The following is a 27,611-nucleotide window of genomic DNA, read 5'->3' on the forward strand; positions in this document are numbered from 1 at the left end:
CCCCTGACCAATCATTATAAAGAGATTCTGTCCCCTGACCAATCATTATAAGGAGATCCTGTCCTCTGACCAATCATTATAAGGAGATCCTGTCCTCTGACCAATCATTATAAAGAGATCCTGTCACCTGACCAATCATTATAAAGAGATCCTGTCACCTGACCTATCATTATAAAGAGATCCTGTCACCTGACCTATCATTATAAAGAGATCCTGTCCCCTGACCAATCATTATAAAGAGATCCTGTCACCTGACCAATCATTATAAAGAGATCCTGTCACCTGACCAATCATTATAAAGAGATCCTGTCACCTGACCTATCATTATAAAGAGATCCTGTCCCCTGACCAATCATTATAAAGAGATCCTGTCACCTGACCAATCTTTATAAAGATATAAAGAGATCCTGTCCCCTGACCAATCATTATAAAGAGATTCTGTCCCCTGACCAATCATTATAAGGAGATCCTGTCCTCTGACCAATCATTATAAGGAGATCCTGTCCTCTGACCAATCATTATAAAGAGATCCTGTCACCTGACCTATCATTATAAAGAGATCCTGTCACCTGACCTATCATTATAAAGAGATCCTGTCCCCTGACCAATCATTATAAAGAGATCCTGTCCCCTGACCAATCATTATAAAGAGATCCTGTCACCTGACCAATCATTATAAAGAGATCCTGTCCCCTGACCTATCATTATAAAGAGATCCTGTCCCCTGACCAATCATTATAAAGAGATCCTGTCACCTGACCAATCATTATAAAGAGATCCTGTCCCCTGACCTATCATTATAAAGAGATCCTGTCACCTGACCAATCAATATAAAGAGATCCTGTCACCTGACCAAACATTATAAAGAGATCCTGTCACCTGACCAATCATTATAAAGAGATCCTGTCACCTGACCTATCATTATAAAGAGATCCTGTCACCTGACCAATCAATATAAAGAGATCCTGTCACCTGACCAATCATTATAAGGAGATCCTGTCACCTGACCAATCATTATAAGGAGATCCTGTTACCTGACCAATCATTATAAAGAGATCCTGTCCCCTGACCAATCATTATAAAGAGATCCTGTCACCTGACCAATCATTATAAAGAGACCCTGTCACCTGACCTATCATTATAAAGAGATCCTGTCACCTGACTAATCATTATAAAGAGATCCTGTCACCTGACCAATCAATATAAAGAGATCCTGTCCCCTGACCAATCATTATAAAGAGATCCTGTCACCTGACCAATCATTATAAAGAGACCCTGTCACCTGACCTATCATTATAAAGAGATCCTGTCACCTGACCAATCATTATAAAGAGATCCTGTCACCTGACCAATCAATATAAAGAGATCCTGTCCCCTGACCAATCATTATAAAGACATCCTGTCACCTGACCTATCATTATAAAGAGATCCTGTCACCTGACCAATCATTATAAAGAGATCCTGTCACCTGACCAATCAATATAAAGAGATCCTGTCCCCTGACCAATCATTATAAAGAGATCCTGTCATCTGACCTATCATTATAAAGAGATCCTGTCACCTGACCAATCATTATAAAGAGATCCTGTCCCCTGACCTATCATTATAAAGAGATCCTGTCCCCTGACCAATCATTATAAAGAGATCCTGTCACCTGACCAATCATTATAAAGATATAAAGAGATCCTGTCCCCTGACCAATCATTATAAAGAGATTCTGTCCCCTGACCAATCATTATAAGGAGATCCTGTCCTCTGACCAATCATTATAAGGAGATCCTGTCCTCTGACCAATCATTATAAAGAGATCCTGTCACCTGACCTATCATTATAAAGAGATCCTGTCACCTGACCTATCATTATAAAGAGATCCTGTCCCCTGACCAATCATTATAAAGAGATCCTGTCCCCTGACCAATCATTATAAAGAGATCCTGTCACCTGACCAATCATTATAAAGAGATCCTGTCCCCTGACCTATCATTATAAAGAGATCCTGTCCCCTGACCAATCATTATAAAGAGATCCTGTCCCCTGACCTATCATTATAAAGAGATCCTGTCACCTGACCAATCAATATAAAGAGATCCTGTCACCTGACCAAACATTATAAAGAGATCCTGTCACCTGACCAATCATTATAAAGAGATCCTGTCACCTGACCTATCATTATAAAGAGATCCTGTCACCTGACCAATCAATATAAAGAGATCCTGTCACCTGACCAATCATTATAAGGAGATCCTGTCACCTGACCAATCATTATAAGGAGATCCTGTTACCTGACCAATCATTATAAAGAGATCCTGTCCCCTGACCAATCATTATAAAGAGATCCTGTCACCTGACCAATCATTATAAAGAGACCCTGTCACCTGACCTATCATTATAAAGAGATCCTGTCACCTGACCAATCATTATAAAGAGATCCTGTCACCTGACCAATCAATATAAAGAGATCCTGTCCCCTGACCAATCATTATAAAGAGATCCTGTCACCTGACCAATCATTATAAAGAGACCCTGTCACCTGACCAATCATTATAAAGAGATCCTGTCACCTGACCAATCATTATAAAGAGATCCTGTCACCTGACCAATCATTATAAAGAGATCCTGTCACCTGACCAATCAATATAAAGAGATCCTGTCCCCTGACCAATCATTATAAAGACATCCTGTCACCTGACCTATCATTATAAAGAGATCCTGTCACCTGACCAATCATTATAAAGAGATCCTGTCACCTGACCAATCAATATAAAGAGATCCTGTCCCCTGACCAATCATTATAAAGAGATCCTGTCATCTGACCTATCATTATAAAGAGATCCTGTCACCTGACCAATCATTATAAAGAGATCCTGTCCCCTGACCTATCATTATAAAGAGATCCTGTCCCCTGACCAATCATTATAAAGAGATCCTGTCCCCTGACCTATCATTATAAAGAGATCCTGTCACCTGACCAATCATTATAAAGAGATCCTGTCCCCTGACCAATCATTATAAAGAGATCCTGTCACCTGACCAATCATTATAAGGAGATCCTGTCACCTGACCAATCATTATAAAGAGATCCTGTCACCTGACCAATCATTATAAGGAGATCCTGTCACCTGACCAAACATTATAAAGAGACCCTGTCACCTGACCAATCATTATAAAGAGATCCTGTCCCCTGACCAATCATTATAAAGAGATCCTGTCCCCTGACCAATCATTATAAAGAGATTCTGTCCCCTGACCAATCATTATAAGGAGATCCTGTCCTCTGACCAATCATTATAAGGAGATCCTGTCCTCTGACCAATCATTATAAAGAGATCCTGTCACCTGACCTATCATTATAAAGAGATCCTGTCACCTGACCTATCATTATAAAGAGATCCTGTCCCCTGACCAATCATTATAAAGAGATCCTGTCCCCTGACCAATCATTATAAAGAGATCCTGTCACCTGACCAATCAATATAAAGAGATCCTGTCACCTGACCAAACATTATAAAGAGACCCTGTCACCTGACCTATCATTATAAAGAGATCCTGTCACCTGACCAATCATTATAAGGAGATCCTGTCACCTGACCAATCATTATAAAGAGATCCTGTCCCCTGACCAATCATTATAAAGAGATCCTGTCCCCTGACCAATCATTATAAAGAGATCCTGTCACCTGACCAATCATTATAAAGAGATCATGTCACCTGACCAATCAATATAAAGAGATCCTGTCACCTGACCTATCATTATAAAGAGATCCTGTCACCTGACCAATCATTTCTCTGTATTGTCCTGTGTAGACCTCCCAAGCCCTGAGTTCGCTGCTGGGTGCGGCCATCATAGAAGTGATGTCAGCTGACTCAAGTGACAGTTTTATAGTATTCTTCAATCCTCCCCTGGAAGCTACATGAAAGGTTATGTAGGGAGGGGAGGGACAGAGGAGCTGGGCCAGCACGGACAGCACAGAGGCTTATGGTTCCAGTTCTGCCTTGGGGTTCTTGGTATAAATCTGGGTCAGGACACCATCTGCATTGAGTGTGCGTACCCATACCCATACATACCCATACCCATACATACCCATACATACCCATACCCATACATACCCATACCCATACATACCCATACCCATACATACCCATACCCATACATACCCATACATACCCATACCCATACATACCCATACCCATACATACCCATACCCATACATACCCATACCCATACATACCCATACCCATACATACCCATACCCATACATATTTCTTGGGTTCCCTACAGCACTCCTAGGACATGGTGGTCGGTGAATGGCTCTAAAGTGGCCCTCGTACCTTCGTCTGTGAGCTCTGAGGGCACAGACTGATATAAAGAAGTAGTTCCATCGCTTGGATCCTTTAAGGGAAAAATTCCTTCCTGATCCCCAGAACAGATCAGATCTCCCCTGATTGAATGGAATATAATTGGTGGCCTCCAGGGGTCCTCTATAATCTATTGGATATTTCCCACAAGGCCCAGCGATGGCTTCTCAGGGGTCCTCAATATATAATAAAAGACCCTTAAGGTCCAGGAATGACCACCCCCAGGGTCCTCCATATATTATCTGCCCTTCATAAGGTCATCCCCTGGAGGTCCTCTAGATATCATAAGACCCCCATGTAGTCCAACAACATCTGGCCTATGGGGGTCATCCATTCATCATAAGAGACCCCCATAAGGTCAGCAACGGCTGGCCTGAGTCATATATATTCCTAAAGAGACCCTCTATGAAGTCCGCTGATGACCACCACCAGGGGGTCCCAGGAGTTCTCTATATATTATTAGAGACCCTCCATAAGGTCAGCTATAGACAGCCCAGGGGTCGGATATATATTTATTGTATAGAGGTCCTCCATAAAGTCCAGTGATGACCACCTTGAGGGGTCTCCCATATACAATTAAAGATCCTCCATAAGGTCCAACAATTTCTGTCCCCTCAGGGGGTCCTCGATTTTATAAGAGACCCCTAAAATGTCCAACAACATCTGCCCTCCAGCAGGAGATCTCTATGTATTATTAGAGACTCTCCATAAGATCCAGCAATAGCCTTTCCTCAGGGAGTCCACCATATGTTATTAGAGGCCCCCATTAAATCCAGCAATAGCCTCTCCTATATATTATTAGAGGCCCCCATAAGCTCCAGTAAAGGCCGCTCTTATGGGGGAAGGTCCAGCAATAGCTACTGTATATGGCTCCTCCATATATTATTGGAGACCCCCATAAGGCCCAGAAATGGCTGCTCTTCAGAGGTCCTCCATATATTATTACAGCACTTCCATAAGGTCCAATTAATAACCACTCCATGGGGGGGTCCCCCATATATTATAAGAGACCCCCTTAAGGTCCAGCAAAGGCAGCTGCTTGGGGGTCCTTCATATAGTATAAGAGACCTCCATAAGTTTCAGCAATGGTCGCCCTCCTTGGGGTCCCCCCTATTTTACAAGAGACCCCCCATAAGGTCCAGCAAAGGCAGCTGCTTGGGGGTCCTTCATATAGTATGAGACCTCCATAGGTTTCAGCAATGGTCGCCCCCCCCCTTGGGGTCCCCCATATTTTATAAGAAACCCTCAGAAAAGTCCAGCAATAACCCTTCCCTGGGGGTCCTTTATACATTATCAGAGACCCTTCATAAGGTCCCCCCGGAGGCTCTCCGTGGCCCTGGCAGAGTCTGTACAGAGTTCCGGGACACCAGAATGAAGACTGAGGATCACCACCACAGCCAGGAAACCAGCATTTTCAGTGTTCAGCAATGGCCGCCCTGTACAAACATGGAGGATGGGGGAGTGGTAATTAGTAATTCGGGGCCCCCCATCCTCCATTTATATTCAGATTTAGAGGGGGGGTAGGAGGGAACCTTCCTATCCATGATCTGAGGATGGGGATGACCCCAGCAAGGTCATGCGGTGAACCGGGGGTATTATTCCCGACCGATCGCTCGGAATCTCTCCCGGGAATTTTTTTGTTTTGCTCCTTTCAGGAAATCCGGGAATCCTTAACCACTTACCGCAAAGTGACGTAGATCTACGTGGGCGGACTTTGCGGTGTTATACCGGGGTGATGCAGTCTAGCTAGAGGCACCATCCCGGTACCTGTACGGTCGGCTTTCCGTCAGTAACGACCGATGCGGCTCGGGAGCCGATCAATCGTTACCCGGGTGAGCTGGAGGGGACGTCCCCCCCTTCCCGCCATCTTCCGCGACTTTGAACTGGCCTCCGGTCCCACCGGGAGACCCAAGCACCCAGCCGCTGCGTCCACCGGCTGGATGGAATCCCGATCAAAGCCGGAAACAGCTTTGATCAGGTCTCCGATGACGTAACCCGGAGGCGGCGTCCATGACGTCACTTGAGGTATCGCCGCGATCACCAGAGAGTGAGCAATAATGTAAAAAAAAGAGCTACACTCCAACTCTAAACTGGTAACCGTTAAAAAAATGTAAAGCGTCGCCGATTGAGATCTCTATTGACCGTAGTTTGTCGCCATCCCACGGGGGAGGGGGGGGGGCGCAATTTTAAACCGTAACATGTTGGGTATCTATTTACTCGGCGTGACATCATCTTTCACAATATACAAAAGAAATGGGTTAACTTTACTGTTTAGTTTTTTTTTAATGCATTTGTAGTAGTGAAATGTGATTTTTCGTAATTTTTCCAAAAAAATGGCGTTTTAAAGACGCAAATACCGCGTGACAAAAAATATTGCAATGACCGACATTTTATTCTCCAGAATCTTTGCTATAAATATATATATAATGTTTGGGGGTTCTAAGTAGTTTTCTAGGAAAAAATACTGATTTTAACTTGTAAACAAAAAATAGGGCTGGGGCTTAAGTGGTTAATGGGAAACGAGAAGAGAAACATTGTATCAGCAGATGGGTCACATGACTGGGGGCGGGGTCACATGACCAGGAAGTGTCAGAGCTCAGAACATGCAGAGGGTGAGCGATCGTAGGGCGATGGGGCGTCTCATTCGCAGCACATTTAACCCTTTGTTGGTGATCGATGAAATCAAAGCGACAGCGAGGAGCCAATCAAATCTCTTTCAGTCATCGGGGGAATTTCTGGTGAAGGTGACGTCCAATCATGTGCAGGAAAACTTCCTGTTTCTTAAAGCAATTTAGTAAATTACCCCCCCCCCCCCCCCGGGGTGAGCAGATGATATAGAGAAGATATAAGGAAAGATATTCGTCTGTCGCAGATCGCTGTATGGAAACCCCCAACGTACCGCCGTCCAGGACAACACCGGGGAAGGTTTTCTATTCAATGATCTCGGGGTCACTTCCCATAAGAATGTTTCCAGAGAGGGGCAGGAAGGGTCCCAGGTGTCCTGGATGGGTCCAGTGAGAGGTGGCGATGGATCTATTGCCCCTTTCTGACTGGGCTGTGTGGAGGTCTCTCATCTATGGGGGCACCACTGCTTGGCCAATATTCGGAAAGGGGGGGGGTTGTCAATGTCATCTCTGAGATAGCTCCCCCTTCAGTCGCCCCCCCTTCAGTCGCTCCCCCTTCAGTCGCCCCCCCTTCAGTCGCTCCACCTTCAGTCGCCCCCCCTTCAGTCGCTCCCCCTTCAGTCGCTCCCCCCTTCAGTCGCTCCCCCTTCAGTCGCCCCCCCTTCAGTCGCTCCCCCTTCAGTCACTCCACCTTCAGTCGCTCCCCCTTCAGTCGCTCCCCCTTCAGTCGCTCCACCTTCATTCGCTCCCCCTTCAGTCGCTCCCCCTTCAGTCGCCCCCCCTTCAGTCACTCCACCTTCAGTCGCCCCCCCTTCAGTCTCTCCCCCTTCAGTCGCTCCCCCCTTCATTCGCTCCCCCTTCAATCACTCCCCCTTCAGTCGCTCCCCCTTCAGTCGCCCCCCCTTCAGTCGCTCCACCTTCAGTCGCCCCCCCTTCAGTCGCTCCCCCTTCAGTCGCTCCCCCTTCAGTCGCTCCCCCTTCAGTCGCCCCCCCTTCAGTCGCTCCCCCTTCAGTCACTCCACCTTCAGTCACTCCACCTTCAGTCACTCCACCTTCAGTCACTCCACCTTCAGTCGCTCCCCCTTCAGTCGCCCCACCTTCAGTCGCTCCCCATCTACACTTGGCTTCCTATTCTTCAGATTAAAGATTTATCTGGGTTAAGCAACCCCCTCATTGGTCCACTGAGACCCTCATACAGAAAACCTCACCGTTCAAATCTGCTATTGCCCCACCCGGACCCGGTGACTCTGATCCGTGACCTCTGAGTGTTTCTGTCTTTCTACAGGTGGAGCGTGGCCTCGTCTCCGCCGTCATGGCCGACATCTGGGTGTTGCTTCTGGCCTCACTGCTTTCATTTCCATCTATCTCAGGTGAGAAAATGGTAAATTTGGGGACACCACCCAAATATTCCTGTGAGACAGGGACATCCCCAAATATTCCTGAGAGATGGGGACACCCCCAAATATTCCTGTGAGACAGGGACATCCCCAAATATTCCTGTGAGACAGGGACACCCCCAAATATTCCTGTGAGACGGGGACACCCCCAAATATTCCTGTGAGACGGGGACACCCCCAAATATTCCTGTGAGACGGGGACATCCCCAAATATTCCTGAGAGATGGGGACACCCCCAAATATTCCTGAGAGATGGGGACACCTCCAAATATTCCTGTGAGACAGGGACACCCCCAAATATTCCTGTGAGACGGGGACACCCCCAAATATTCCTGTGAGACGGGGACATCCCCAAATATTCCTGAGAGATGGGGACACCCCCAAATATTCCTGAGAGATGGGGACATCCCCAAATATTGCTGTGAGACGGAGACACCCCCAAATATTCCTGAGAGATGGGGACACCTCCAAATATTCCTGAGAGATGGGGACACCTCCAAATATTCCTGTGAGACGGGGACACCCCCAAATATTCCTGTGAGACGGGGACATCCCCAAATATTCCTGTGAGACAGGGACACCCCCAAATATTCCTGTGAGACGGGGACATCCCCAAATATTCCTGAGATATGGGGACATCCCCAAATATTCCTGTGAGACAGGGACATCCCCAAATATTTCTGAGAGACAGGGACATCCCCAAATATTTCTGAGAGACAGGGACATCCCCAAATATTCCTGAGAGATGGGGACACCTCCAAATATTCCTGAGAATGGGACACCCCCAAATATTCCTGTGAGACAGGGACATCCCCAAATATTCCTGAGAGATGGGGACACCTCCAAATATTCCTGTGAGACGGGGACACCCCCAAATATTCCTGTGAGACAGGGACATCACCAAATATTCCAGAGAGATGAGGACACCCCCAAATATTCCTGTGAGACAGGGACATTACCAAATATTCCCGAGAGATGAGGACACCCCCAAATATTCCTGTGAGACAGGGACATCCCCAAATATTCCTAAGAGATGGGGACACCCCCAAATATTCCTGTGAGACAGGGACATCCCCAAATATTCCTGAGAGATGGGGACACCTCCAAATATTCCTGAGATATGGGGACACCTCCAAATATTCCTGTGAGACAGGGACATCCCCAAATATTCCTGAGAGATGGGGACACCCCCAAATATTCCTGTGAGACAGGGACAACCCCAAATATTCCTGAGAGATGGGGACACCCCTAAATATTCCTGTGAGACAGGGACATCCCCAAATATTCCTGAGAGATAGGGACACCCCCAAATATTACTGTGAGACAGGGACATCCCCAAATATTCCTGAGAGATGGGGACACCCCCAAATATTCCTATGCGATGCGGATTCCCCAGAAATAATCTTGAGAGACGGGGACAACCCCATATATTCCTGAGAGACAGGGACATTTCCAAATATTCCAGAGATACAGGGACACCCCCAAATGTTCCCGAGATACAAGGACACCCCAAAATATCTGGAGAGACAAGGACACCCCCAAATATTTCGGAGTAATGGGGAATCCCTCAAATATTCCTGAGCGACAAGGAGAGGGGTTGGAGAGTGTCTAGGAAGAGAGTATCAGGGCTATGGTGGAAAAAGGTTATTGACTCTCTGGTTGGAGGATATCGGGGGCCTGGTGGAGAAGGGTTGAAAAGCATCTGATGGGAAGGTATTGGGGCTCAGGTGTCTAAAGGTCAGAAAGTCTCTGGCAGGAGGGTACTGGGGCTCTGGCAGAGAAAAGTTGGAGAGAGTCTCTGGTGGGAGGGTACTGGGCCTATAGTAGATATATACTATAGCGGGAGGGTATTGGGGCTGTGGTGGAGAAAGGTTGAAAAGCAACTGGAGGGACAGTATTGGGTTTATGGTGAAGAAAGGTTGGATAATTTCTGGCAGGAAGGTATTGGGGATCTAGCAGGGAATGTTCAGAGAGCCTTTGCTGGGAGGGTATTAGGGTTATGGTGGAGAAAAGTTGAAGAGTCTCTGGTGGGAGGGTATTGGGGCTATGGTGGAGAATCTCTGGTGGGAGGGTATTGGGGTTATGGTAAAGAAAGGTTGGAGAGCCTCTAGTGGGAGGGTATTGAGTCTATGGTGGAGAAAGGTTGGAGAGTCTCTGGTCAGAGGGTATTGGGGCTCTGGTGGAGAAAGGTTGGAGAATCTCTGGTGGGAGGGTATTGGGGCTCTGGTGGAGAAAGGTTGGAGAATCTCTGGTGGGAGTGTATTGGGGCTATGGTGAAGAAAGGTTGGAGAATCTCTGGTGGGAGGGTTTTGAGCCTATGGTGAAGAAAGGTTGGAGAGTCTCTGGTGGGAGGGTTTTGAGCCTATGGTGAAGAAAGGTGGGAGAGTCTCTGGTGGGAGGGTTTTGAGCCTATGGTGAAGAAAAGTTGGAGAGTCTCTGGTGGGAGGGTTTTGAGCCTATGGTGAAGAAAGTTTGGAGAGTCTCTGGTGGGACGGTATTGGGGCTATGGTGGAGAAAGGTTGGAGAGTCTCTGGTGGGAGGGTATTGGGGCTATGGTGGAGAAAGGTTTGAGAATCTCTGGTGGGAGGGTATTGAGCCTATGGTGGAGAAAGGTTGGAGAGTCTCTGGTTGGAGGGTATTGGGGCTATGGTGGAGAAAGGTTGGAGAATCTCTGGTGGGAGGGTTTTGAGCCTATGGTGAAGAAAGTTTGGAGAGTCTCTGGTGGGAGGGTATTGGGGCTATGGTGGAGAAAGGTTGGAGAGTCTCTGGTTGGAGGGTATTGGGGCTATGGTGGAGAAAGGTTGGAGAATCTCTGGTGGGAGGGTTTTGAGCCTATGGTGAAGAAAGTTTGGAGAGTCTCTGGTGGGAGGGTATTGGGGCTATGGTGGAGAAAGGTTGGAGAGTCTCTGGTGGGAGGGTATTGGGGCTATGGTGGAGAAAGGTTGGAGAATCTCTGGTGGGAGGGTATTGAGCCTATGGTGGAGAAAGGTTGGAGAGTCTCTGGTGGGAGGGTACTGGGCCTATAGTTGAGAAAGGTTGAAAAGCATCTGGCAGGAAGGTATTAGGGCTGTGGTGGAGAAAGAATGGAAAGTCTCTGGTGGCAGGGTATTAGGTCTCTGATGGAGAAAGGATGAAAAGTGACTGGCGAGAGGGTATTGCGGCTCTGGTGGAGAAAGCTTGGTGAGCCTCTGGTGGTAGGGTACTGGGCATCTATGGTGGAGAAAGGTCGGAAAGTCTCTGGTGGGAGAGTATTGGGGCTCTGGTGAAGAAAGTATTAAAAGCAACTGGTTGGAGAGTATTGGGCCTATGGTGGAAAAGAGTTGCAAAAGCTCTGGTGGGAGGCTATTGGGGCTCTGGTAGAGAAGGGTTGAAAAGAGTATTTGGGCTTATGGGACAAAGGTCAGAGAGTCTCTGGCAGGATGGTATTGGGGCTCTAGTAAAGAAAGGTTGGAGAACCTCTGGTGGGAGGGTGTTGGGCCTATAGTGGAGAAAGGTCTGAAAGTCTTGAGTCTGGGGTATTGGGGCTCTAGTAAAGAAAGGTTGGAGAACCTCTGGTGGGAGGGTGTTGGGGCTCTAGTAAAGAAAGGTTGGAGAACCTCTGGTGGGAGGGTATTGGGGCTCTATAGTAAAGAAAGGTTGGAGAACCTCTGGTGGGAGGGTGTTGGGGCTCTAGTAAAGAAAGGTTGGAGAGCCTCTGGTGGGAGGGTGTTGGGCCTATGGTGGAGAAAGGTTGGAAAGTCTCTGGCGGAGAAAGGTCTGAAAGTCTTGAGTCGGAGGGTATTGGGGCTTTGGTGGAGAAAGGTTGGAGTGTCTCTGGCTGGAGAGTATTGGGGGCTGAACTGCACCTACCAGAAGTGTTGTTGTCCTTCCATATGTCCTCTGTGTTTTCCCAGAATCCCGTCCATGTGTTCCGGTTAATTTTGGGCAGAGCTCTTTCGTGTGCCAATGTAATGCCACTTATTGTGATGGCCTGGATGCCATCGACCTCCCAGTGCTGGGCACCTACAACATGTATGAAAGCAGCCAGGCCGGCAAACGTCTCGAGCGAAGCACTGGGCCCATCATCCAGAATCACTCTGCACCAACCGGTAACTATTACACCTTGTGGGATTGTCCATCGTTTGTTAGAAAATACCACAATGTGCTTCTCGTGTAAACTACAAAATAAGATAGACCTTCCGGACAAATTATCAGACCATCGTGGTGACAACTGTTCAGTGTCCTCCACCCCTCTCTGCCAATCTCTCCACTGGCTTCCACTCACCCAATCAATAAAATTCAAAGTACTAACAATAGTTTACAATGCCATCCACAACTCTGCCCTCAGCTACATCACTAACCTGATCTAAAAATATCAACCAAGCCGCTCTCTTTGCTCCTCTCAAGACCTCCTGCTCTCTAGCTCCCTTCTCACCTCCTCCCATGCTCGCCTTCAGGTCACCTCCTCCCATGCTCGCCTTCAGGATTTCTCAAGAGCTTCTCCCATCCTTTGAAACTCCCTACCCCAATCTGTCTGTCTCCTAATCTATCCATCTTTAGACAATCCCTGAAAACCCTTCCCTTTAAAGAAGCCTATCCGGCTTCTAACTAATACACTGTGTCACTTTCTCCCCCCTACAGCTATTACCTTTTGTATCAATTGACCCTCCCTGTTAGATTGTAAGCTCTAACGAGCAGGGCCTTTGGATTCCTCCTGTATCAAGTGTATTGTATCTGTAATGTCTGCCTTCATTTTGTTAAGCGCTGCGTAAACTGTTGGCGCGGTATAAATCCTGTATAATAATAATTAACCCTGTCCTGCGAAGGTCTTCACATTTTCCAGGTTTATAATTTTGACTTTCTAGTCTTCACAATTCTATCGCACCCCTTCCATGGCCTCCTCAGTCTCCTTTTTTTATTATTTTATTACTGAACTTGTGATATTTGAAATTCGTTTGTCTTCGTATGAAAAAGGAAATCTGTTCTTTTTCTGTTTTTGTCTTGAGATCTGATCCTCACACTGAATGATAAGAAGAAATTTCAGGTCATGAAGGGCTTTGGCGGCGCAGTGACCGATTCCGCTGCCATGAACATTCTGGCGTTGAGTGAGGCGACTCAGGACAACCTGCTGAGATCCTACTTCTCCGAGGAAGGTGACCGGTTCCACCATTGTTACATACATAGTTACATAGTTTGTCCATCTGGCTCAACCAATAAAAAACCGTAAAGAAAACCCAACCATACAATCCCCTATACACAATCCTATACCCACCCCAACCATACAATCCCATATACACAATCCGACACCCTCCCCAACCATACAATCCCATATACACAATCCTATACCCTCCCCAACCATACAATCCCATATACACAATCCTATACCCGCCCCATCCATACAATCCCCTATACACTATCCTATACCCGCCCCAACAATACAATCCCCTATACACAATCCTATACCCGCCCCATCCATACAATCCCATATACACAATCCTATACCCGCCCCATCCATACAATCCCATATACACAATCCTATACCCGCCCCATCCATACAATCCCATATACACAATCCTATACCCGCCCCATCCATACAATCCCCTATACACTATCCTATACCCTCCCCAACCATACAATCCCATATACACAATCCTATACCCGCCCCAACCATACAATCCCATATACACAATCCTATACCCTCCCCAACCATACAATCCCATATACACAATCCTATACCCTCCCCAACCATACAATCCCATATACACAATCCTATACCCGCCCCATCCATACAATCCCCTATACACTATCCTATACCCGCCCCAACAATACAATCCCCTATACACAATCCTATACCCGCCCCATCCATACAATCCCATATACACAATCCTATACCCGCCCCATCCATACAATCCCATATACACAATCCTATACCCGCCCCATCCATACAATCCCATATACACAATCCTATACCCGCCCCATCCATACAATCCCCTATACACTATCCTATACCCGCCCCAACCATACAATCCCATATACACAATCCTATACCCGCCCCATCCATACAATCCCATATACACAATCCTATACCCTCCCCAACCATACAATCCCATATACACAATCCTATACCCACCCCAACCATACAATCCCCTATACACAATCCTATACCCACCCCAACCATACAATCCCATATACACAATCCTATACCCGCCCCATCCATACAATCCCCTATACACTATCCTATACCCGCCCCAACCATACAATCCCATATACACAATCCTATACCCACCCCAACCATACAATCCCATATACACAATCCTATACCCGCCCCAACCATACAATCCCATATACACAATCCTATACCCACCCCAACCATACAATCCCATATATACACAATCCTATACCCACCCCAACCATACAATCCCATATACACAATCCTATACCCTCCCCAACCATACAATCCCCTATACACAATCCTATACCCGCCCCATCCATACAATCCCATATACACAATCCTATACCCTCCCCAACCATACAATCCCATATACACAATCCTATACCCACCCCAACCATACAATCCCATATACACAATCCTATACCCACCCCAACCATACAATCCCATATACACAATCCTATACCCTCCCCAACCATACAATCCCATATACACAATCCTATACCCACCCCAACCATACAATCCCATATACACAATCCTATACCCGCAGGTGATCCAGAGGAAAGTGAAAAACCCCAGCAAAGAATGATCCAATTTACTACAGCTGGGGAAAAATTCCTTCCTGATCCCCCGAGAGGCAATCAGATATTCTGTGGATCAACTTTACCTATAAATATTATTACCCACTTATATTATGTACACCCAGGGCTTTTTTTCTCAGAAAAATAGGTGCAGGAACTCAACCACGACCCCCCCCAAATTGGTCAAAATTTCACTAACAGGGGCAACAAATACCAGGAGTACATTATGTACAGATTGCAGAGTTCAGGGGTGTGCGACGTATATAGTGCAGAGTTCAGGGGTGTGCTACGTACATAGTGCAGAGTTCAGGGGTGTGCGACGTACATAGTGCAGAGTTCAGGGGTGTGCGACGTATATAGTGCAGAGTTCAGGGGTGTGCGACGTACATAGTGCAGAGTTCAGGGGTGTGCGACGTACATAGTGCAGAGTTCAGGGGTGTGCGACGTACATAGTGAAGAGTTCAGGGGTGTGCTACGTACATAGTGCAGAGTTCAGGGGTGAGCTACGTACATAGTGCAGAGTTCAGGGGTGAGCTACGTACATAGTGCAGAGTTCAGGGGTGTGCTACGTACATAGTGCAGAGTTCAGGGGTGAGCTACGTACATAGTGCAGAGTTCAGGGGTGTGCGACGTACATAGTGCAGAGTTCAGGGGTGTGCTACGTACATAGTGCAGAGTTCAGGGGTGTGCTACGTACATAGCGCAGAGTTCAGGGGTGAGCTACGTACATAGTGCAGAGTTCAGGGGTGAGCTACGTACATAGTGCAGAGTTCAGGGGTGAGCTACGTACATAGCGCAGAGTTCAGGGGTGTGCTATGCACATAGTGCAGAGTTCAGGGGTGTGCTACGTACATAGTTCAGGGGTGAGCTACGTACATAATGCAGAGTTCAGGGGTGTGCGACGTACATAGTGCAGAGTTCAGGGGTGTGCGATGTATATAGTGCAGAGTTCAGGGGTGTGCTACGCACATAGGGCAGAGTTCAGGGGTGTGCGACGTACATAGCGCAGAGTTCAGGGGTGTGCGACGTACATAGTGCAGAGTTCAGGGGTGTGCTACGTACATAGTGCAGAGTTCAGGGGTGTGCGCCGTACATAGTGCATATTTCAGGGGTGTGCGACGTACATAGTGCAGAGTTCAGGGGTGTGCGACGTACATAGTGCAGAGTTCAGGGGTGTGCGACGTACATAGTGCAGAGTTCAGGGGTGTGCGACGTACATAGTGCAGAGTTCAGGGGTGTGCGACGTACATAGTGAAGAGTTCAGGGGTGTGCTACGTACATAGTGCAGAGTTCAGGGGTGAGCTACGTACATAGTGCAGAGTTCAGGGGTGTGCTACGTACATAGTGCAGAGTTCAGGGGTGTGCTACGTACATAGCGCAGAGTTCAGGGGTGAGCTACGTACATAGTGCAGAGTTCAGGGGTGAGCTACGTACATAGTGCAGAGTTCAGGGGTGAGCTACGTACATAGTGCAGAGTTCAGGGGTGAGCTACGTACATAGCGCAGAGTTCAGGGGTGTGCTATGCACATAGTGCAGAGTTCAGGGGTGTGCTACGTACATAGTTCAGGGGTGAGCTACGTACATAGTGCAGAGTTCAGGGGTGTGCTACACACAGAGTGCAGAGTTCAGGGGTGTGCGACGTACATAGTGCAGAGTTCAGGGGTGTGCGACATACATAGTGCAGAGTTCAGGGGTGTGCTACACACAGAGTGCAGAGTTCAGGGGTGTGCGACGTACATAGTGCAGAGTTCAGGGGTGAGCGACGTACATAGTGCAGAGTTCAGGGGTGTGCGACGTACATAGTGCAGAGTTCAGGGGTGTGCGACGTACATAGTGCAGAGTTCAGGGGTGTGCTACACACAGAGTGCAGAGTTCAGGGGTGTGCTACACACAGAGTGCAGAGTTCAGGGGTGTGCGACGTACATAGTGCAGAGTTCAGGGGTGTGCTACGTACATAGTGCAGAGTTCAGGGGTGTGCGACATGCAGAGTTCAGGGGTGTGCTACACACAGAGTGCAGAGTTCAGGGGTGTGCGACGTACATAGTGCAGAGTTCAGGGGTGTGCTACGCACATAGTGCAGAGTTCAGGGGTGTGCTACACACAGAGTGCAGAGTTCATACTTCTTCCACAGCTGCTTAGCTCTGCATCCTCTGTCCACAGCTCACTTTCACCCCTCTTCTTCTCTAATACCTTCCTTCACACTGTAGGTGGCTTCACCTCTCTCACTTGCAAGGAGATTATCCAGTGGGGGCGTTAGCATCTGCACTGCACCCCAGGCAGCGGCATCTTCTTTGTCCTTATACTGCCCTTTGAAAACACAGGAAGCCAGATCTCTGTGTTTATGAGTGATAGTGGAGAGCGGGGAGCGGAGGGCCTGAGCCAAAGGTGGTGGAACTGAGTTCACCAAGTTCCAGCTGAAAAAAAGCCCTGTGTACACCCAGGAAAGAATCCAGGCAATCTAGTGAGCTGGCCAGAAGCACCTCTGGAGGGAGTCTATTCCACATTTTCCCAGCTCTTACCATGTTGGGGTTGAAGGTTTCATTCATCATCAGCAGAGGTTGTAATGCCCCCGTTCTTCCCATTGCTTAGGAATTGGTTACAATATTCTCCGCATCCCCATGGCCAGCTGTGACTTCTCCACCCGAATCTACACCTATCTGGATAAAGAAGGAGACTTCAGCCTGGAGTCATTTCATCTGCAGGTGGAGGACACCAAGCTTAAGGTGAGACATATAGACCAAAGGGAAGTGTGTACATCATTGGTGTCACCCTAACACCCCATCCAATGTCTTCTAGATTCCCATCATACACAAAGCAAAGAGCTTATCGAAAAGGCCGATCTCTCTGTTCGGCAGCCCCTGGACGGCCCCACCGTGGATGAAGACTAATGGTGACATCCGAGGGAAAGGAACTCTTCTAGGCTCTCCTGGAGATCGGTACCATAAGACCTGGGCCAACTACTTCATCAGGTCTGTTCTGTGCCACAATGGGGGGGTCTCTCCCATACTTCCTCCAGCTGACATTAACTGTCTCTTCTTTTATTCATTCAGATTTTTGGACGAATACGCCAAACACAATCTGACGTTCTGGGCGGTGACGGTGGAGAATGAGCCCACGGCTGGGATGTTGGACGGCTATCCCTTCCAGTGTTTGGGTTTCACGCCGGAGCACATGAGGGACTTTATCGCCAAGGATCTGGGCCCGACCTTTGCCAACAGTTCCCACAGAGATGTTCAGATCATGATCATCGATGACAACCGCATTTTGTTGCCCTACTGGGCTGAGGTGGTGAGTAACAGCAGGTTATTGTGTGACTTCGGACGGTCAAAGCTGCAGCATGCCACAGTGTGGATTCCACCTAGCAGAGGCGTGAGCAGGCCAGATTCTCAGGATTGAAGTGAGATCCATTATCTTCTGACTTATTTTTGCAGATTCTCTCAGACCTGGAGGCTGCCCGCTACGTTCATGGCATCGCCCTTCACTGGTACCTGGATGGGTTAATACCTGCAGATGCCACTCTAGGCCGCACACATGACCTCTACCCAGAATACTTCTTGTTTGCCAGTGAGGCTTGTGCTGGCTTCATGCCTTGGGAAAAGGGGGTGCACCTGGGATCCTGGGAGAGGGGGAACCTATACAGCCATCGTATCATAGAGGTAAGCCAACAGCCGCTGCAGGTGAGATAATCAGCTACCTTTAATGTCTACTGTTCTGTTGCATCTCTTTCTACATATCGACACCCTCTCCTTCCCCAATCTGTAGACTGGTCCTGGCCTACAAGTCTCTGATGCCCCCCTAGCCTTTAGAATGGTCCTGCTCTACAAGTCTCTCACTCCCCCCAGTCAGTAGAAATTTCCTGGCTTACAATTTTTTGCCACCCCATTCCCTCCTCAGTCAGTAGAATGGTCCTGACCTACAAGTCATTGAATCCCCCCAGTCTGTAGAATGGTGTTGGCCTACAAGTCATTGAATCCCCCCAGTCAGTAGAATGGTGTTGGCCTACAAGTCATTGAATCCCCCCAGTCAGTAGAATGGTGTTGGACTACAAGTTATTGAATCCCCCCAGTCTGTAGAATGGTGTTGGCCTACAAGTCATTGAATCCCCCCAGTCTGTAGAATGGTGTTGGCCTACAAGTCGTTGAATCCCCCCAGTCTGTATAATAGTGTTGGCCTAGAAGTCATTGAATCCCCCCAGTCTGTAGAATGGTGTTGGCCTACAAGTCATTGAATCCCCCCAGTCAGTAGAATGGTGTTGGCCTACAAGTCATTGAACCCCCCCCCCCCGTCAGTAGAATGGTGTTGGCCTACAAGTCATTGAACCCCCCCAGTCTATAGAATGGTGTTGGCCTACAAGTCACTGAATCCCCTGAGTCTGTAGAATGGTGTTGGCCTACAAGTCATTGAATCCCCCCAGTCAGTAGAATGGTGTTGGCCTACAAGTCATTGAATCCCCCCAGTTAGTAGAATGTTGTTGGCCTAGAAGTCATTGAATCCCCCCAGTCTGTAGAATGGTGTTGGCCTACAAGTCATTGAATCCCCCCAGTCAGTAGAATGGTGCTGGCCTACAAGTCATTGAACCCCCCCCCCCCCCGTCAGTAGAATGGCGTTGGTCTACAAGTCATTGAATCCCCCCAGTCTGTAGAATGGTGATGGCCTACAAGTCATTGAATCCCCCCAGTCAGTAGAATGGTCCTGACCTACAAGTCATTGAATCCCCCCAGTCTGTAGAATGGCGTTGGTCTACAAGTCATTGAATCCCCCCAGTCAGTAGAATGGTGTTGGCCTACAAGTCATTGAATCCCCCCAGTCTGTAGAATGGTGTTGGCCTACAAGTGATTGAATCCCCCCCCCCAGTCAGTAGAATGGTGTTGGCCTACAAGTCATTGAATCCCCCCAGTCTGTAGAATGGTGTTGGACTACAAGTCATTGAATCCCCCCAGTCAGTAGAATGGTGTTGGACTACAAGTCATTGAATCCCCCCAGTCTGTAGAATGGTCCTGACCTACAAGTCATTGAATCCCCCCAGTCTGTAGAATGGCGTTGGCCTACAAGTCATTGAATCCCCCCAGTCTGTAGAATGGTGTTGGCCTACAAGTCATTGAATCCCCCCAGTCTGTAGAATGGTGTTGGCCTACAAGTCATTGAATCCCCCCAGTCTGTAGAATGGTGTTGGCCTACAAGTCATTGAATCCCCCCAGTCTGTAGAATGGTGTTGGCCTACAAGTCATTGAATCCCCCCCAGTCTGTAGAATGGTGTTGGCCTACAAGTCATTGAACCCCCCAGTCTGTAGAATGGTGTTGGCCTACAAGTCATTGAATCCCCCCCAGTCTGTAGAATGGTGTTGGCCTACAAGTCATTGAACCCCCCAGTCTGTAGAATGGTGTTGGCCTACAAGTCATTGAATCCCCCCCAGTCTGTAGAATGGTGTTGGCCTACAAGTCATTGAATCCCCCCAGTCTGTAGAATGGTGTTGGCCTACAAGTCATTGAACCCCCCAGTCTGTAGAATGGTGTTGGTCTACAAGTCATTGAATCCCCCAGTCTGTAGAATGGTGTTGGCCTACAAGTCATTGAATCCCCCCCAGTCTGTAGAATGGTGTTGGCCTACAAGTCATTGAACCCCCCAGTCTGTAGAATGGTGTTGGTCTACAAGTCATTGAATCCCCCCCAGTCTGTAGAATGGTGTTGGCCTACAAGTCATTGAATCCCCCCCAGTCTGTAGAATGGTGTTGGTCTACAAGTCATTGAATCCCCCCAGTCTGTAGAATGGTGTTGGCCTACAAGTGATTGAATCCCCCCAGTCAGTAGAATGGTGTTGGCCTACAAGTCATTGAATCCCCCCAGTCTGTAGAATGGTGTTGGCCTAAAGTCATTGAACCCCTCGGTTTCTTGCAGGATCTCAGTTATTCTGTGACGGGATGGACAGACTGGAATCTGGCTCTGGACATCAATGGGGGCCCCACCTGGGTGGGGAATTATGTAGACAGCCCCGTTATTGTTGATGTGAAAAAAGACGTCTTCTACAAGCAGCCGACCTTCTACCACACGGCTCACTTCAGGTAAGATAAGAGCAAGGCCTGCGTGGGTGAGAGATCACCAAGACCACCGATCACCGGATTATCTTTTATCAATGCAGCAAGTTCATTCCAGCCGGGGCCCAGCGGGTGGGGCTAGAGGCCAACCACAAGAGTCACCTGGAGAGCATCGCCTTCCTCTGTCCTGATGGGTCAGCTGTCGTGGTCATTCTGAACAGGTGGGTGGTCTATGGTATGAGCTGCTTCAATACACCCGCTGTGCCCATTATGAGGGGTTCCCTCCATCCCTGTGCCCATTATAAGGGGTTCCCTCCATCCCTGTGCCCATTATGAGGGGTTCCCACCATCCCTGTGCCCATTATAAGGGGTTCCCTCCATCCCTGTGCCCATTATGAGGAGTTCCCACCATCCCTGTACCCATTATAAGGGGTTCCCTCCATCCCTGTGCCCATTATAAGGGGTTCCCTCCATCCCTGTGCCCATTATGAGGGGTTCCCTCCATCCCTGTGCCCATTATAAGGGGTTCCCTCCATCCCTGTGCCCATTATGAGGGGTTCCCACCATCCCTGTGCCCATTATAAGGGGTTCCCTCCATCCCTGTGCCCATTATGAGGGGTTCTCACCATCCCTGTGCCCATTATGAGGGGTTCCCTCCATCCCTGTGCCCATTATGAGGGGTTCCCACCATCCCTGTGCCCATTATGAGGGGTTCCCACCATCCCTGTGCCCATTATGAGGAGTTCCCTCCATCCCGTGCCCATTATGAGGGGTTCCCTCCATCCCTGTGCCCATTATGAGGGGTTCTCACCATCCCTGTGCCCATTATGAGGGGTTCCCTCCATCCCTGTGCCCATTATGAGGGGTTCCCACCATCCCTGTGCCCATTATGAGGGGTTCTCACCATCCCTGTGCCCATTATAAGGGGTTCCCTCCATCCCTGTGCCCATTATGAGGGGTTCTCACCATCCCTGTGCCCATTATGAGGGGTTCCCTCCATCCCTGTGCCCATTATGAGGGGTTCCCACCATCCCTGTGCCCATTATGAGGGGTTCCCACCATCCCTGTGCCCATTATGAGGAGTTCCCTCCATCCCGTGCCCATTATGAGGGGTTCCCTCCATCCCTGTGCCCATTATGAGGGGTTCCCCCCATCCCTGTGCCCATTATGAGGAGTTCCCACCATCCCTGTGCCCATTATGAGGGGTTCCCTCCATCCCTGTGCCTATTATGAGGGGTTCCCACCATCCCTGTGCCCATTATGAGGGGTTCCCACCATCCCTGTGCCCATTATGAGGGGTTCCCTCCATCCCTGTGCCCATCATGAGGGGTTCCCACCATCCCTGTGCCCATTATGAGGGGTTCTTACCATCCCTGTGCCCATTATGAGGAGTTCCCTCCATCCCTGTGCCCATTATGAGGGGTTCCCACCATCCCTGTGCCCATTATGAGGGGTTCCCACCATCCCTGTGCCCATTATGAGGGGTTCCCTCCATCCCTGTGCCCATTATGAGGGGTTCCCACCATCCCTGTGCCCATTATGAGGGGTTCCCACCATCCCTGTGCCCATTATGAGGGGTTCCCTCCATCCCTGTGCCCATTATAAGGGGTTCCCACCATCCCTGTGCCCATTATGAGGGGTTTCCTCCATCCCTGTGCCCATTATGAGGGGTTCCCTCCATCTCTGTGCCCATTATAAGGGGTTCCCTCCATCCCTGTGCCCATTATGAGGGGTTCCCTCCATCCCTGTGCCCATTATGAGGGGTTCCCCCCATCCCTGTGCCCATTATGAGGGGTTCCCCCCATCCCTGTGCCCATTATGAGGGGTTCCCTCCATCCCTGTGCCCATAATGAGGGGTTCCCACCATCCCTGTGCCCATTATGAGGGGTTCCCTCCATCCCTGTGCCCATAATGAGGGGTTCCCACCATCCCTGTACCCATTATGAGGGGTTCCCACCATTCCTGTGCCCATTATGAGGGGTTCCCTCCATCCCTGTGCCCATTATGAGGGGTTCCCTCCATCCCTGTGCCCATTATGAGGGGTTCCCTCCATCCCTGTGCCCATTATGAGGGGTTCCCACCATCCCTGTGCCCATTATAAGGGGTTCCCACCATCCCTGTGCCCATTATGAGGGGTTCCCTCCATCCCTGTGCCCATTATGAGGGGTTCCCACCATCCCTGTGCCCATTATGAGGGGTTCCCTCCATCCCTGTGCCCATTATGAGGGGTTCCCTCCATCCCTGTGCCCATTATGAGGGGTTCTCTCCATCCCTGTGCCCATTATGAGGGGTTCCCTCCATCCCTGTGCCCATTATGAGGAGTTCCCTCCATCCCTGTGCCCATTATGAGGAGTTCCCTCCATCCCTGTGCCCATTATGAGGGGTTCCCACCATCCCTGTGCCCATTATGAGGGGTTCCCACCATCCCTGTACCCATTATGAGGGGTTCCCTCCATCCCTGTGCCCATTATGAGGGGTTCCCACCATCCCTGTGCCCATTATGAGGGGTTCCCTCCATCCCTGTGCCCATAATGAGGGGTTCCCACCATCCCTGTACCCATTATGAGGGGTTCTCACCATCCCTGTACCCATTATGAGGGGTTCCCTCCATCCCTGTGCCCATTATGAGGGGTTCTCTCCATCCCTGTGCCCATCATGAGGGGTTCCCACCATCCCTGTGCCCATTATGAGGGGTTTCCACCATCCCTGTGCCCATTATGAGGGGTTCCCTCCATCCCTGTGGTGAGTTTGGGTCGGTTATCTCTCGGATATTTCTCTCTCTTCCAGGGCCTCGGAAGATGTGAAGTTCCAGCTTTGGGACCCGGCTGTGGGGACAATCGATGCCGTTTCTCCAGCGAACTCCATCCGGACGTATCTATGGAGACGCCAGTGACCGCGGAGGAGGGGATTCTGGGACCTTCCCGCCTCTCACGCCCCTTCTCCACCTTTTTTTTAATGAACGCTTAAAGGACAACTCCGCCTTGCCGGCATCCTCGTGTGGCGGGACAATGAAAGGAGGATGAGGATTGCTGCGCAGGCTCTTGCAGTATCAGGAGATGGATGATGGAGGAGAGATCGCTCAGTATTAAACCCTTCCACCACTAGGTGGCCCCCAGGAGCCGCGCTCCTCCTGGTGGATGAGTCTTCTCCGGGAAGACATTCCTTCCACTTTCTGATGGTTTGTGTGTGGAAGGAGAGCAAACATGGCAGAGGGTCTAATTATAGGGGGGGGGGGGGGGGGAGGGGGGGTTCATAGTGTCCCCCTGGGGGGGAAGGGGGGTAATTATAGGGGGGGGGAGGAGGGGGGGTTCATAGTGTCCCCCTGGGGGGGAGTAATTATAGGGGGGGGGGGGTACATGGCGTCCCCCTCCGATGAGTAAACACAATCCTGGTTTGTGGACGGCGGCGTTCCGGAATTACGGACTTGGCTCGGCGACAAGCCGGCTTATGTGGAGAACTCCGCCCGACTCTTCCTGGCAGAGAAGGAACATAACTCCGCAATGACGTGACCCCGGGGGGAGGGGGGCCCCCGTCCTGGAAGAGAGGTGACAAATCTCCTCCAACGAGAGAGAAAGACCCTGGGGGAGGTGACAAATCTCCTCCAACGGGACCCCGGGGGGAGGGGGGGCCCCCGTCCTACAAGAGAGGTGACAATTCTCCTCCAATGAGAGAAAGACACCCTGGGGGGCCCCCGTCCTGAGAGAGGTGAGAGAGAGACTGCCACCAGGGCCAACCATCACCTCTTCCTCCACTGTGACCTCCTCTCTCCATTCACCCATCACCGTAGGCTTCCTCCTCTCTCTCTCTCCATTCACCCATCACCGCAGGCTTCCTCCTCTCTCTCTCTCATGTGACCTCCTCTCTCCATTCACCCAGCACCGCAGGCTTCCTCCTCTCTCTCTCTCTCCATTCACCCATCACCGCAGGCTTCCTCCTCTCTCTCTCTCTCCATTCACCCATCACCGCAGGCTTCCTCCTCTACACTCATGTGACCTCCTCTCCATTCACCCATCACCGTAGGCTTCCTCCTCTCTGCAAACTGTGACCTCCTTTCCATTCACCTATCACCGCAGGCTTCCTCCTCTCTCTCTCTCTCTCATGTGACCTCCTCTCCATTCACCCATCACCGTAGGCTTCCTCCTCTCTACACCCATGTGACCTCCCTCCATTCACCCATCACTGTAGGCTTCCACCTCTCTACACCCATGTGACCTCTCTCCATTCACCCTTCACCGTAGGCTTCCTCCTCTCTACACCCATGTGACCTCTCTCCATTCACCCTTCACCATAGGCTTCCTCCTCTCTACACCCATGTGACCTCCTCTCCATTCACCCATCACCGTAGGCTTCCTCCTCTCTACACCCATGTGACCTCTCTCCATTCACCCATCACCGTAGGCTTCCTCCTCTCTACACCCATGTGACCTCCTCTCCATTCACCCATCACCGTAGGCTTCCTCCTCTCTACACCCATGTGACCTCTCTCCATTCACCCATCACCGTAGGCTTCCTCCTCTACACCCATGTGACCTCCTCTCCATTCACCTATCACCGCAGGCTTCCTCCTCTCTCTCTCTCTCTCATGTGACCTCCTCTCCATTCACCCATCACCGTAGGCTTCCTCCTCTCTACACCCATGTGACCTCCCTCCATTCACCCATCACTGTAGGCTTCCACCTCTCTACACCCATGTGACCTCCTCTCCATTCACCCATCACCGTAGGCTTCCTCCTCTCTACACCCATGTGACCTCTCTCCATTCACCCATCACCGTAGGCTTCCTCCTCTACACCCATGTGACCTCTCTCCATTCACCCTTCACCGTAGGCTTCCTCCTCTCTACACCCATGTGACCTCTCTCCATTCACCCTTCACCGTAGGCTTCCTCCTCTCTACACCCATGTGACCTCTCTCCATTCACCCTTCACCGTAGGCTTCCTCCTCTCTACACCCATGTGACCTCTCTCCATTCACCCATCACCGTAGGCTTCCTCCTCTCTGCAACCTGTGACCTCCTCTCCATTCACCCATCACCGTAGGCTTCCTCCTCTCTACACCCATGTGACCTCTCTCCATTCACCCATCACCGTAGGCTTCCTCCTCTCTGCAACCTGTGACCTCCTCTCCATTCACCCATCACCGTAGGCTTCCTCCTCTCTACACCCATGTGACCTCTCTCCATTCACCCTTCACCGTAGGCTTCCTCCTCTCTGCAACCTGTGACCTCCTCTCCATTCACCCATCACCGCAGGCTTCCTCCTCTCTATACCCATGTGACCTCCTCTCCATTCACCCATCACCGTAGGCTTCCTCCTCTCTACACCCATGTGACCTCTCTCCATTCACCCATCAACGTAGGCTTCCTCCTCTCTACACCCATGTGACCTCTCTCCATTCACCCTTCACCGTAGGCTTCCTCCTCTCTACACCCATGTGACCTCTCTCCATTCACCCATCACCGTAGGCTTCCTCCTCTCTGCAACCTGTGACCTCCTCTCCATTCACCCATCACCGTAGGCTTCCTCCTCTCTACACCCATGTGACCTCTCTCCATTCACCCATCACCGTAGGCTTCCTCCTCTCTGCAACCTGTGACCTCCTCTCCATTCACCCATCACCGCAGGCTTCCTCCTCTCTATACCCATGTGACCTCCTCTCCATTCACCCATCACCGTAGGCTTCCTCCTCTCTACACCCATGTGACCTCTCTCCATTCACCCATCAACGTAGGCTTCCTCCTCTCTACACCCATGTGACCTCTCTCCATTCACCCATCACCGTAGGCTTCCTCCTCTCTGCAACCTGTGACCTCCTCTCCATTCACCCATCACCGTAGGCTTCCTCCTCTCTACACCCATGTGACCTCTCTCCATTCACCCATCACCGTAGGCTTCCTCCTCTCTACACCCATGTGACCTCCTCTCCTTTCACCCATCACCGTAGGCTTCCTCCTCTCTACACCCAGGTGACCTCCCTCCATTCACCCATCACCGTAGGCTTCCACCTCTCTACACCCATGTGACCTCTCTCCATTCACCCTTCACCGTAGGCTTCCTCCTCTCTACACCCATGTGACCTCTCTCCATTCACCCTTTCACCGTAGGCTTGCTCCTCTCTACACCCATGTGACCTCCTCTCCATTCACCCATCACCGTAGGCTTCCTCCTCTCTACACCCATGTGACCTCCCTCCATTCACCCATCACCGTAGGCTTCCACCTCTCTACACCCATGTGACCTCTCTCCATTCACCCTTCACCGTAGGCTTCCTCCTCTCTACACCCATGTGACCTCTCTCCATTCACCCTTCACCGTAGGCTTCCTCCTCTCTACACCCATGTGACCTCCTCTCCATTCACCCATCACCATAGGCTTCCTCCTCTCTACACCCATGTGACCTCTCTCCATTCACCCATCACCGTAGGCTTCCTCCTCTCTACACCCATGTGACCTCCTCTCCTTTCACCCATCACC

At 49.9% G+C, this 27,611-nt stretch overlaps 1 protein-coding gene and 1 long non-coding RNA gene across 2 annotated transcripts; one reads left to right on the forward strand and one right to left on the reverse strand.

The window, feature by feature from the left end:
- Window positions 1–6,912: 6,912 nt before the first annotated feature.
- GBA1 (glucosylceramidase beta 1) lies at window positions 6,913–24,076 on the forward strand. The gene is made up of 11 exons (XM_082242807.1): window positions 6,913–6,968; window positions 8,266–8,350; window positions 12,271–12,465; window positions 13,363–13,509; window positions 17,696–17,829; window positions 17,903–18,075; window positions 18,157–18,394; window positions 18,538–18,762; window positions 21,002–21,165; window positions 21,243–21,359; window positions 23,926–24,076. The coding sequence occupies exons 1-11, from the start codon at window positions 6,960–6,962 to the stop codon at window positions 24,029–24,031; spliced, it is 1,593 nt and encodes a 530-aa protein (XP_082098933.1). The 5' UTR covers window positions 6,913–6,959; the 3' UTR covers window positions 24,032–24,076.
- A 1,010-nt stretch (window positions 24,077–25,086) lies between these two features.
- On the reverse strand, window positions 25,087–26,781 carry LOC309543446. Its single transcript, XR_014224791.1, has 5 exons — window positions 26,683–26,781; window positions 26,577–26,628; window positions 26,205–26,256; window positions 26,099–26,150; window positions 25,087–25,184 (listed from the first exon to the last, which is right to left on the reverse strand). It is a non-coding gene; the product is annotated as an uncharacterized lncRNA (long non-coding RNA).
- Window positions 26,782–27,611: the final 830 nt, after the last annotated feature.

Source organism: Pelophylax lessonae, assembly GCF_965119305.1.
Source record: "Pelophylax lessonae genome assembly, chromosome: 13".
NCBI classification, from domain to species: Eukaryota; Metazoa; Chordata; class Amphibia; order Anura; family Ranidae; genus Pelophylax; species Pelophylax lessonae.

Excerpts from the sequence above, each read along its gene's own strand:
- GBA1 (XM_082242807.1), top strand. Across the intron at positions 18,763-21,001 it reads ACAGCCATCGTATCATAGAG|GATCTCAGTTATTCTGTGAC; the intron begins GTAAGCCAACAG and ends GGTTTCTTGCAG. Across the intron at positions 21,360-23,925 it reads GTCGTGGTCATTCTGAACAG|GGCCTCGGAAGATGTGAAGT; the intron begins GTGGGTGGTCTA and ends TCTCTCTTCCAG.